General features: G+C 39.6%; 1 protein-coding gene across 1 annotated transcript in view; it reads right to left on the bottom strand.

The window, feature by feature from the left end:
* Positions 1 to 13,628, bottom strand: part of kdrl (kinase insert domain receptor like) — a 54,696-nt gene that overhangs the window by 13,486 nt on the left and 27,582 nt on the right. The window contains exons 16-26 of the mRNA XM_059346089.1: positions 13,332 to 13,438; positions 12,752 to 12,881; positions 12,141 to 12,245; positions 10,669 to 10,782; positions 9,920 to 10,008; positions 9,646 to 9,799; positions 8,821 to 8,918; positions 7,418 to 7,540; positions 6,967 to 7,078; positions 3,159 to 3,258; positions 559 to 664 (exon numbers count right to left, since the gene is read on the bottom strand). Coding sequence (XP_059202072.1) covers positions 559 to 664; positions 3,159 to 3,258; positions 6,967 to 7,078; positions 7,418 to 7,540; positions 8,821 to 8,918; positions 9,646 to 9,799; positions 9,920 to 10,008; positions 10,669 to 10,782; positions 12,141 to 12,245; positions 12,752 to 12,881; positions 13,332 to 13,438 — 1,238 coding nt within the window. The remainder of the gene's footprint in view (positions 1 to 558; positions 665 to 3,158; positions 3,259 to 6,966; positions 7,079 to 7,417; positions 7,541 to 8,820; positions 8,919 to 9,645; positions 9,800 to 9,919; positions 10,009 to 10,668; positions 10,783 to 12,140; positions 12,246 to 12,751; positions 12,882 to 13,331; positions 13,439 to 13,628) is intronic.

Below are 13,628 nucleotides of genomic sequence, written 5' to 3' on the forward strand. Positions count from 1 at the left end.
CTCTGATCAGCAATGTTGCTTCATAAATATTTGCAGTGTTTGTGAGTCATTCAGTGGAACAAGTAACGGACATTGTTCAGTGTTCTGTGAAGCCATGGTCATGATTCCCCGAAATATGTTGGGCTTAAAATAGAAATTTAATTCAAGTGTTTGTAATTTACTAAGACTTCCATAAATCTTGTTGGTGACTCACACTATCAGTTGAAGTTTCTCACCAGAGCTCAACAACTGCTGATCATAAACTGTTCACTCCTGCTTTTGTTGAAGCAAACCAATAAGACATGATATGGTAAATTGTAAATGGGGTGCACTTATATAGCGCTTTACACTACGCTCATTCACACACACTCATACTGGTGGGCGAGGCTTCCAGGGCACACTGGTGCCACCTGCCACCATTTGGAATTCATTCATACACACCGAAGAACGCAGCATCGGGAGCGATTTTTGGGTTTCAGTGCTCAAGGATACTTCAACATGTAGGCTGCCATGGTCGGGGATCGAACCACCAACCTTCCGGTTATAACAGTGCACACTCTTCCTTGTCTTGTATCATACCTGTTGCACGCTGGCCTGAAGCAGATCTCCCAGCTGTTCCACCAGCTCAGTGAAGGTGGGTCGGTCCTGTGGTTCTCCCTGCCAGCAGTCTAGCATGGTCTGATATCTAAGAACAAAGAATACAACACTGAACACAAACCGCAAATATTGTAGTACTGTGACTTAGCATATTTAAAGTTACAATCTTGAAGATTTCTGTTTTATTCTCTCTGGCGGCACCTTTTTAGATTTTAATTCAACTTGTTTTTGAAGTTGAAGTCTGTGTCTGGTCCTCTTTGGCAGATTGTTGAAAAAGGTCACTAACTGAGCTGCTTGTTAGTAGTCAAACAAACACACCTCTTTGCATTAAGTGACAACATCTGGTCCGTCTCTAAGTCGACCGTCATCTAGAATATTCATACACTATCCTGAGCCTCTGGGGATGTATCTGATTCTCTCTTGGACTTGGGTGTGGGAGCCCACAGCCTTCCTCGGGTCTCTGACAAGCTGTCAGCATCTCTGCCCATGTGGGAAGTCTCTGAGCCTTAATGTGAGTTTCCATCGCAGTGGCCTGTCTCATTTTGTGGAGGAATTTGGAAACAAAGCACCACAGCTGCTGTTTGAGTTACGTTCACAGCATGTTTCTGATTGAGACTGATTTGTGATGGATCCTTTTCTTGTTTCTGTTGCAGCAGCTACCACTTTCCCCTACAGATATATTAAATTTTATGTAAATATAACGATTAAATATAATGATTCCCTTTTGGCGTCATATTTATTTGAGGACTTGGAAAAGCAGAAGGTCTGTTGTAGCTATAGTGACCCCTTCCCTCCTCTCCATCTGTGTTTGTGTGCAGAGCATGTACAGCTCTCTGCTCCTCTCAGTGTCGTCTGGCTGAAAGAAGGCGAGCGGCTGTGTATCCGACGTTAATGAACGGAGAGTATACTGGTCCAGGTGGGAGCCCTCCTAACAGTGACAGGATGTGGAGCGCTTGATAACAGCCTTTACGCATATCATTGAAGGGGGGGAAGTAGACACATTGTATAATTGCACAATTTGAACCACATTTCCTGCCTGGTCCGCAATGAGAATAAATAGCCTACCCCCGCATGTTTAGGGTCTTGAGGGAGTGTGGGGTTTTACTGAGGTAGGGGGGTAGAGATTCTGTATGACTGAGCTAATTTGTCCGGTCGGGCAAGTGTTGTAGGATGGGAAGTGAGCATCCTTTTTATTGTCCTCCCACTCTCCGAGCAGCATCCGCTGAATTCCTCTGCAATGCATCAGGCCGGGGGATCTTATTAACAGACGGAGGACGGCATTCCTGATAAATTAGCGCTGCAGTGGCACAAATTATTTGCTCAACACTGCCGACAACCTCATGTGCTTTTCATCATTCATTTATTACGAGTTCGGGGTGAGGGTCAAGGTGTCAAAACCTGGGCTTACAGACACATGTGATCAACTGCAGACCCGACCAGGGGATCTGCGGCATTTACCCCAATGACTCTGAGAGCATTACTCTCCATCCCACTGACACTGATATCAGCAGGTTTCATCTTTGCTTTAAATTAGCGGCAGGCCTCGCACCCATATTTTAAAATATATAATCTGGCAGCTCTATTTTTCCGAGAAGGAAAGTACTGGAGCTTCTTGGCACCAGTCAGTCTGCATCTACAGATCTTCTGTTCTTACTGAACCCTACAGTCTGGATTACATTTTGTCCATCATTTCCAATCACTGTCTCCTTTAAAAAGCTGATAAATTCATTCAGTTAGCTTTACTTGGCACAAGCTGCTTTAAAACTCTGAATCTACTTGATATCATATCATTATTAGGCAGAAGTGCTGCATTATGCTTTCAAAACAAATACGATTTGTGGACTATATGAGTCATTTAAATTAAAACCAGACACACATTCACACATGTTGGAGGGAGACTTAGAGCTTAGAGCTTAGTTGCACATTGGACAGAAGAGAGTTTGTCTCGCTGCATCACTGACTGACAGCACTGATACCAAAGTAGAGGACTCTCTGTTCTCCCACAGATATTTATGTCCTGCACCATCCACCAGCCCCTGTTAAAGCCCCTGTCTCCAGTCTCTGGCTCTCCTCACGTAGTGTCTAACTTGGTCTACAGACATTTGAATGTGGTGCTCAGTTACATCTGAGCCACTGTCAGTCAGAAAATGCTTCAGAGCTTCAAGCTCGCCGCTGCACGGCTAATCAGTAGCTAATGTTTCCTCATGCAACATTCATGGCAGGATTACCCATGATTCTTATCAGACACCCCTGACCTGCTGGTACAACGATAAAGACTGCATGCCTCCGCTGTATATCAATATGGGAGGCTTTTACTCGCTGCCTAAACTTTCTTGGCCTCTGTCAGGAGAACATACAGCTGGGAATTTGGAGCCTGCTAGCAGAAAAATGTCTCTAGCTATAAAGTAAAAAACATAAAGATAGTTCAAACATGTTTGCATGGTTCCATTTTTTAAAGACAGATTTACAGGATATGTAATAATGCTCCCAAACAAACGCAGTCCGCTTCACTGGACTGCTTGCAGGTACTTTTTTAGTTTCATTTGCTGTTTGCTGAAGAAAAAGTTAATAGAGATTCTCACATTTCAGAAGAAGAGTACTCTGGCGCTCTCATCCTGGTCCCCTCTTTCAGCCTGCAACAAAATTCTTCATCAATTTGGACCCCAGGGTACGGGGAGGCACCTGGGAGACAAAGAGAGGGAGCGGGTCACTACAAAGTTAATTATGCCCTGTTAATTGTGCCCTTGAGCAAGGCACCAAACCCCCCTGCACAGCTCTCCGGGTGCAGTAATGTGCTGCCCACTGCTCCTTGCATGGTGTGTTCACTTGTGTGTAAAAAAGGATGGGTTAAATGCAGAGGCTGAATTTCCCCATTGTGGGATTAATAAAGTAATCTTCTTCATCTTCTTCTTTCTTCTTATTGTGTATATAAAGACCATACACAGTATACTTATATGACTTTACATGTATCTTAATCTGATGGGAAACATGGAGGTACCGTAAAATGTATGTTGGCGTTTATATTTTTATGTGAAATTAAATGGTTTTGACATTGTAAAAGCCATCATCACACTGGCACAAATGGGCAGCCATAATGCTCAGCCACATATTGAAGACAGTGTTTTCCATACAGTGTTACTTATATACTTGGATAAACTGTTGAGGTGTTTTAAGAGCTCCAAAGAAAATCCTTAGAGTGCCATTATTCATAAAACTTGTTCTTGCCACATTTCACACTGCTGACACATGTTGCATGAAAAAGTGTCTGCATATGCAGGGGGAAAGTCGAGGAATGAAAAAGGACTGTGAGAGGTGCACTCAATGCATCAGATCAAGACTTTCCTAAAGTTACACTCAGCTGCCTTTGCCAGGTGTTTTGATTATTTTGCCAACTAGGGTAGGCTTAACAACGTAAGCACCTTTCTGTATAATGCGAGCTGCAGCCTTGAACATGACGATCAAGTTGAATCAACAGCTCTCTAAAACAGTTTCAACTCAAACAGATAATAACATTTATGAAGGGAGGATTTATCGCAGTTCTGTTGTGTTAGACAGCACTAGTTTAAGCTAGGAAATTCCTAATAAAAGGAAAAATGAGTGCTTCAAATATCTGGGAGAATGACTGAATGAAGCATCAACACCAAGTTTCAGTAGAAAATAAACTCCTTTACCACCTTTAGATTACATCAATATGATCAATAGATTCTGATTGAATGATACATTAAAGTTTTAAATGGTTATTAAGCACAACGTGCCAATACAAAGACAACACCTGCAAATTCTCTGTTGCAATCCTGATTTCCTACTGAGAACATTGAACTCAGGACCGCTGCAGTGCTTCAACTCCAAACTTCTACATGAAAACATTTTGTTCAAAAGCTCTTGCAGATAACATAACAGCTTGCTAGAAAAAAAAACATTTTTTAAAGGACTCTGACAAGAATTGGTTGGATGATGTAACTATGGTCCACTCCTGACATACAGTCAAGGTGAAAAGTTGTTATGTTTGCTGAGTCATGAATCTGTCAAATATATCACTCCCCAACCAAAACTAACATTAATTTGATTTATTTTAAACCGTCATACTGCTAATAAAAAGCAAACTTAGTGCCAAAGCCTAATCCATGCTCGGCCCCCTGTGAAAACATACGGTCACGCACTGAAACAACTTGTATCCAATGTCAAATTGTGTTGCTTTTGGAAAATAATGCCTATTCTATGTTATCTATACAATTTCCAGAGTCATAAATAATAATTTTTTTTGCTTGAATCCCCACACCCAATATGAAACACATCATTGTTGCTACACAAATTTATAGGAAAAGCACAGATTCAGTTTGGCAAACTGTTGGATCAACTCTAAAGAAGGAAAGCTTACTCCACATATAAAAAATCTGATTTGTGTAGAGAAAACATTTTAAATCCCAGCTGTTATTGTTCACATGGTTCATATTTCTAGTTTCAGCCGATAGTGACAACTGGTGTGTAATTATGCTGTTCATATAACAGGCTGTAAACTCCACTGGGCCTTCAATTGTTATTGTTATCCATTGCAAAGTGAATTTTAATGTCTAACCTTACATCAACTGACATCAAGATGTTTTGGTTAATTTTCAACTTTTTGTTTTTTTAGAATAGAACTATTAACAAGGAACTTTGGTAATTTTTAACCTGGACCCTATTTCCTCATGCTTTTGTGTCTTAGTGACCTTTGGGGATAACACATTTTGAAATAAGTCCATTTTTTAATGACTTACACATTTTTTGTTTTAGGTTTTAGAAAAATATACTTTGAATAGTATTTACTTTACATTTGACTGATGTTTTATGTGCAGCCAAACTGTGTTCACTAAAATGATCATGTGTGTATTTGTATCATTGTATTATGTTGTATCTTAAAAGTGTTAAAAATTAAATAAAATCCAAAGATATCACTTGTGTTTTATGATGAGACAGAATATTCTCTCTCTTTTTCTACTTGAAGGTTATCTCGTCTTGATAATGATGTCGTTTTTGGCATCAACACTAAACAAACAATCTTTGGATATTTAAACCCACAAAACGGAACTGACAAACTTTTTCACAGCGATCTGAAAAACACGCTTAGATTACCCTGAAACTTTTGACCTCCAAACATGATCAGGTTGCAAAGCTCTGTTTGCCATTTTTCTTGGTCATTCTGTATCCTTGTTTCCTGATTTATTTTTCTGAGGCCCCGCTAACACTACCCAGATGTGTAAGCGTTTCTTTAACAGAAAAATGTGGTGAGAATGTATCAAGAGTGAAGACGAGGGAGAAAGAGAGCAAACAAACGAAGAAGAGACAAAAGGGAAAGTGTCATAATGACGTCAGTGTGCTTTACATTTAGAAGAATATGCCATTTGACACACTTTTCTTTCAACGGCAGTGGGTGACGACACCATATGGCGGGGATTCAAAAGCAGCAAAACCTACAGAATAGCAATACATCCAACTTTGGTTACACTTACTCTTATGTTTCTACTGCTTCCCATGGTGACATTTAAACATACAATATTTCATGTTGAGCCTCGCTATAGAAACGTGTGGTGAGCTCTGTGCCGCGGTGCACAGGCAATCATGGGCCGACACACAATGCCGTCTTAAAGGCTGCAGTGGTTTCACAGCAGGGGCACACTTTTACACCGATCTGGCTGCCTGGTTACAGTTTGTGTTGCCCGCTGGGAAGAAACGGAAAACTTAAATGGGAGGTGTTCTCGCGTTTTAATGTCCCATGCCTGTACTAAAAATCTCAGTCTCACTTCACTAATGTTTGAGTGGCATGAAAATAGTTTTCTCAGCTCAGGCCCTTTGTCCTGAAGGCACAATTACACAGAAGAAGAAGAAGAAGACAGTTATTACCAAGTGCATCTGGTGAGGCTGTAAAGCCGGAGGCACCCAGTGAGTCCACCAAACTAGTGGAGCTCTCCTCTCTCTCAACATTTCTTGTCACAGAACTTGTTATTTAACAGAGATGCCTGGCCTTATGTATATGTAGGGGATATTAAAAATAAACAAAAACTGCCAGTAAATGTGAATTGAATGTTATTTTTTTCATTTCACTAGGATATAACAATGTCCCGTAACTACAGTTAAGTGTATGTGTGTAAGTTATGAAAAGTATTGGTAAAAATTTAATGAAACAGGTTTCAGCTTGGAAGAAAATAAATCACCACTGTAAACACTGGAATTTAATATAAGGTATAATATGGTATATAATATGTAACATGTCTGCATTTAAATGTTAAAAATGACTGGACCTATGTTATATATTTTGAGTTTTGAACTTGCATTATCCAAAATGTTCCCAATAATGTTCATACCTCGAGAAATCTTTAATTTTATTCATGGTACTGAAGCCACGACACTTACCCAGAGAGAAGATCTCCCACATGAGGACACCAAAGGACCAAACGTCACTCTGAGTCGTGTAGATCTTGTCAAAAATGGCCTCAGGTGCCATCCACTTCAGCGGCAGTCTGGCCTGTGCAGATATTTAGATTTTAAAAAGATAAATAAACAAAATAATAAACTACATTGTCACATCTGTGGAGAGCCAGTTGGTTTAAACTGTGAGCAATTTCCTGCTTTTGATTTAGCTAAAACATATTTAGTCTCCACCTAATCTAGTATTCAAACAAACACGCTGATTTTAATAATTTTCCAAGAACTGCTGAATTTATTCATTTCTCTTTTTCCTGCCAAGTCAGTGATAGCTTACTGTTTTACATGCGACCTATTAATATGAATGCTTCTAGCGTTTTTTTTCTGTAAGACTTTAAATACCAAACAGCTGAAAAAGACTTGACTTTAACAAACTTACATCTCCTTTGCGCACGTAGTCCGGGTCTTTGTAGATGTCTCTGGCGAGTCCAAAATCACAAATCTTCACAACATTATTCTCAGAAAGCAGAATGTTTCTTGCAGCCAAATCACGATGGATGCACTAATGAAAAAAAAGGAAGAAACAAAATGTTATTCGATGTGACAGTTAAATTTAGGAGTTTAAGTTTTCTGCATGTAATTGACTTCACAACGGTACTCTGCGTGCCATAAAGCATCGCTGCTGGCCGAGCAACACATGGTCAAGTCATCAGTGATATTACAATAGGAGATGATGTGTTCCATATCCAGGCTCAGAAAGGTTATTTACAACAATGGCTTTATTCTCTAATCAGACCCATCCGGTCTTCCCCTAAAATTATGAATGAATGAATGAATGAAAGAACTGATATCCTTTAAAAACACTGGAGTAACAATGTGTAATAGTAGAAGCAAAATGGTTCACGTTTAACCCATAAGAACCCACGGTGACACGGGTCACAAACATTTTAAATGTTCTAGTAATGTTCATGTATGTTTTCTGAAGTACATAAGTGTGTTTTTCAGTGTTTTGCAGCTACAGTAGGTTGTTGAGAAGCTGTCGTATGAGGCAGTTTTATTTATATTTATTTATTATTGATTTATTATCATTTTGTTACTTAAAAACAAATCTGAAATGGAATTTGTTGTCTAACATCACTATTCTGGTCACAATAATGATATATGTTATGGAGATTAAAACAAAAAGGCAAATGGTTATTTGTTTTATGTATAATTGATTTGATTATTATTTTGTTACTTAAAAAAAAGGAAAAATTGTGTCTCTGTAAGCAGAAAATGTGTCTAGTTTATTCATTTAAAAATAAGAAATATCATAAACATAAATACCCTAACAGCCCAATGTAACGTATATATGTCACATCACAGATCTTTGACATTTAGGGGTAGTATTTTTTAAAACATCATAAATGTGTTCTCTGTGGTCCACTTGGTCTGTTTATTACTGGGATTACTGGGTCTGGGTTCTTATGGGTTAAATGTAAGAGAAGTAAAACATTTTAAGTTGTCCTTTGCTCTATATTGTGGAAACCCATTTCCGCCAATGTCATTATTTTGAGATACTGTTATAATGACAATATTCATCACATTGGCCAGAATGGCTTAAACAGTTTGACTACTCTGAATCTGTTTGCTTTATTTGGAGAATGTTGACTTTTCTGGTTTAAACACACTTGGTGATACTTCACGACACAGAGTAAAAAGTTTCCAAATTTAAATAAAAATAACATGATCTTAAATAAAAAAAACAACAAAATGTATCAATAAGATTTTTTTTTTAAATGTATATGCAGCTGTTCAAAATAAAATGTTGTCTTGGAGTGATTTGTATAAAGAAGAAAATACCTTGCGTGAAGCCAAGAACTCCATGCCTTTTGCAACTTGGAAACTGTAGCAAATTAAATCTTCCAACGTCAGGACTCTCTTGTATAAATCCTCAGATTCTGTGAAACAGAAGAACACAAAGTTTTCCCTCTGAGACAGATTTTTCAAATTGGATGTGTTTGGCCTTTAAGTTTAGGACAGTAATGCTGCTCATTTAGACATTTTCTAGTGCAGTCAGTGTGATCAGCAGCTCTCTGTCAGATAAATCAGACGAGATGAAACGGCAACGATTCTCATGGGGGAACTCAAACACACCATCTTTACAATCCATCCTGTCGTACATGTCTCCTCCTACACACTCTATCTTTAAAACATCCTTTACAGATGAGATGTAAAAACAAATTACAATTCCTTCTTTTTTTTTTTAGAGGTCAGGTGAAACGTGTGCTGGTCGGGGGTCTGACAGAGGAACTCGCTACGAGTCCTTCCACTGGCCCACCTGAGTAAACAGCTAATCAAACCAGAAATAACACATCAAGAACAACATGGCGGACGTGCCGTGTCCGAGCTGGACGCCGCAGAGCAGAGCAAGACTCGGGTCAGGACAGGAAATAAACAGACGCCTCCCCAGACACAGTGGGGTGACAGTGGCTCCTGCTGCAGTGATTGTACTGCTGAACAGGAGGAGGAAACGTCCCATCAGACTCCAGCTAGAAAACAATCTGGGGAGCTTTCGTTCCTGAGCAGGAGGAGGTGGAGCAGAGGTGAGAGGAGGGGAGACAGCAGGAGGGACAAACAGAGGGGGGAGGGGGGGTCGAAGGGAAACAAGACGGGCTTGGCCTTTACCTTCTTCCTCTTCCTCTGAGTCGCAGTAGCTCTTATCTTCGATGAAGCCAGAGCTGGCTGAACTTCCTGTGCTGGCCACGCTCTCCAGGCGGCGCTTCATCAGCTCGCTCAGCTCGCAGCGCGATCCAGAGGACACCACCTTCCCGTCCTGGCTCTGACCAGTACACACACACATATATATAGTGTTAGAGATGCAGTTAAATGCTGCTGCTGTCAAGCACGGACGGGGCTTTCCTTGTGTCTAAAAGTCTAAATCATGCAGCTGGTGGCTCACCTTGTAGACGAGGAAGTCATCTCTTTTGCTTCTCAAATAGTTGGACAGATTTCCATATTTGCAGAACTCCACTATCATCATCAACGGGCCTGTTAAGATGGCATAGCTTTTATTAACATGTGATAGTTCGGAGATGACCAATTCAACTTCAACTTTCAAGTTAAACTGATAATTTAACAGGCAATCCAGCATTCATTTGAAGCTGCGGTAGGCAATTATTTGGCATCTCTGGGCAAAAATATCATAATAACCTTTCAGCATATTATTTCGAGAAAACTAGACTTCTGTACCTCCTCTTGGTTCTGTTTTCAGGCTTGAATATATCCTGATGGGATACTCTGGTCTTTTCATTTTATAATTTACGAAAATGCTCAGAGAGTTAAGCTCATAGGCAGCTGTCTGTAGCAAAGACTCATTGCTGCGGCAAATTGGAGTTCATGTTTATGAAGCAATTAGAGCCTTGAATCACAGTCTCTCGTCTCAAAGGCCACTAGTTTTCCAAGAAAACCAGATCGTCATTCTCATAGAATTGCTGCTAAATGACGGCATCAGGATCACAATCATGATTAGGTGGAAATGAATTACTTATATTTGCATATGTCTGTGTTAGTCTGGTGGGAAAGGCTTAAGAGAGAGAAAACTGACCAAACTGCCTACCACAGCTGTGACATATTTTTAAAATATATTTCTATACGCAAATATAAAAACTGTGAGATTACATTTTATGACTTGCTCAGTAAAAAGCTCACCTCCGGGCTTCGTGCAGGCTCCCAGCAGGTTGACCACGTTCAGGTGATGGCCGATGTGGATCAGGATCTTTAACTCTGACATCAGAGCTTTACGCTCATTAGACGTAGCACCTCCTGTCATAATGTAAACACACACAGAATCAGTTTGGAAGTATATTGAGATAGTGGGGGAAAAAAAGACCCTGAACCCTGGTAGCTGGATTACTGGGGAATTTAATTTTAAAACTTCATTAAATATGATGGAAAAATAATATTATTGCTTTAGACTCAGCGATATGAAGCGCCTTTTTCTGGAGGACATCCTCAAAGATAAATGCCAAGAAAATTAAAAGATTGGGTGCTTATATTAAATGCCCGATTTTTATAAGTTTTAACAATGATATAAAGCTTTAACCTTGATGTATATATATATATATATATATATATATATATATATATATTTAAAAAATTAAGATTTAGGGGTTGTTTTATGTTGCTTCAACCAACCGGATATTTATGAGCTAGAAGCTAAAGCAGCCAGGGAGTCTCTAGCTAAACCACGGTCAATTTGAGAAGACCTGCTTTCCATTAAGTTTGACCTACAACTAACAACAGCCAGAGTGTGCTCCTCTCAGAGAGTCTGTGATTTATGCTGAGACATGATTAATGATATGACAGTGACCATACATCTAACCAACTGCCCAAGTTTTCATGATACATCATCCCAATATATCACCAATCACTGATAGCTTTGCAGTTTGCTTCTCAAGTTATGCAAAAAGAAGCTAGAGTTTTTTGAAAATAAGATTCACATATTGCATAAAGCCGGAATGAATGAAAAAGCAAAGCGTCTGGAGTCAAAACTCTTTTCAGCTTGTGGGGTTTCCTGTTGATCCCACTTTTACGGTTAGTTGTGAATATTTGGAAAGACACTGGAATGGGATTGTAAATAATTCCTCTCAAAAATTGGAGGCAGCAGATCGTTTTCAAATGCTGGAATCTCTAAAATGTGGCAAAAATAAGCATGTTTTTTATTGCTCCTTCTGTCCTTGTATCTTCAACTTATGAACTCTTTTTCACCTGCAGATTCTGGACAGTCTGATCCAAACTGTCAGATCTGCATGAACTCAATCTCTTCATCAAGGACAGGGTGAGAGGTCTTAGCCTTTACCTCTAACTGCACTCTGCCAGGAGCAGACGTCGCATGCTTTGCTTTAAACCCACGCACCATACAAACACTAACTGCAGGCACATGTGGTGCTGTGGCTCATGTGTCTGTAACGTGCACAAGAAATACATCTTGTGCAGAAATGACAGAAAGCTGTTTTTCATCTGCTAACAATAGAACCTGTGACGGTAATGCTGGCCTGTCTATCATGAGATGTGGTACCTAAAACTACATATGTGAAAATGAACAAGAGGTTTTGTCGTTACAAATGTGTATAATTTTCCAATAAGTTATGAATCACAGTATAAAAAAATGAACATCCTACCTTTCAACATTTTGACAGCAACAGTCTTGCAGGTTGAGAGCTTGTCAATCCCAAAGGCAGAGGCCTCCACCACTTTTCCAAAAGCTCCGTGGCCAAGAGTTTTGCCTGGCAAATAAAGAAGGTATTTGATAAGTCGGATGACATTAGAGCTTCCTGTCCTCTGGGCAAAAAAATCAAACTGAATTCTCAGTCCAGTTGTGGGCCTGTAATTAAAACAACACGCTGGCAGTCAGTTTCTCTAGAGAATTTATGGCTCACTTAAGACTTGATGACAGCGCAGGTCACTGATAAGTAATGACCCTAAACAACAGCTGCAGAGAGGGGTGACATCTATTCTATGTACGTTAATGTGGCTGTGTATATTCTCACCATGAACCTCTTTAAAAATGAACTTTTAACCTTTTGTTGCAGAAATCATGTGGATGGACTTCTTGTCTGAGAGCTGATTGTGACTCTGGATGTTCTGTTACTGTTTAAACATAATTTCAACAACTATGCACCAGCAATGGATTACAGCTTCCATTAACCTATTCAAAATTGTGTCAAATGTTGGCGCCCTATTAATGTTGAATTACTGTATATGAAAAACTTCCCAAACATTGGATTCTCACCTAGTCGCAGGCGGTCGCGGGGAAACTCCCATTTGCTGCTGTCATACTGGAGAAGATCATTCTGCTCCTCGAGGGGACACTCGTCAGGGTCAATAATGATAGACGGACCCATCTTATAGTGTGCTGGTTGCTGAAGGACAAATATGCATTTCATGATTATCTTTAAAAAGTTTTCGGAGAATGAAAATCATGAAAAACACGGCTCAATTCTGGGCTTGAAATTTCATTTCAAATCATGAAAAATGACTTAAAATTCTTTCTCTACACATACAATGTACATCCATGATTTCTCATGTTTTTTTTTGCATGAGTACAGTTTGTCTTCCTATGACTGTATATATAAAGATGCTTGTGACACTTTCCAATTGTCAGGAAATGTGGAAATCATAAACACTGGTTAAATTTGTTCTTCTTTTTATTTTCCAATAAGCATGAGTCATTCGTTTCTATGAAGTCACTGGAGCCGTATTCGTTGAAACGAGAACTACAGAAAAAAGTTACAAATGCCATGACATTTGGACTTCCGCATCTTGGCAATGCAAATGTGGTTTCTGATACGAAGAAGAAAGTTATGCCTCACCTTCCTTAACTTGCGGATGAAGAGGATGAGCATCAGCCAGAGGAACGTGGCCGCAGCTCCCGTACACACCAAAATGATGACCTCAACGTTTGGCTTCCCTTCATCCCCTGGAAAGAGAAGAACTGTCATCAACTTCCAGACCTCTGTGAAATCACTGTGTACTTTTCATGATCTCATAAATTTTCATACAATATTGACAGGGGTTTGTGGAGAACTATGATCAAAAGAATAAGGTCTGTTATAAATTTGTAAATAGAGAGCCTGGTATTTGACTGGAGACTTTTATTTCACATCAGC

Source organism: Centropristis striata, chromosome 12 (assembly GCF_030273125.1).
Source record: "Centropristis striata isolate RG_2023a ecotype Rhode Island chromosome 12, C.striata_1.0, whole genome shotgun sequence".
Lineage (NCBI taxonomy): Eukaryota > Metazoa > Chordata > Actinopteri > Perciformes > Serranidae > Centropristis > Centropristis striata.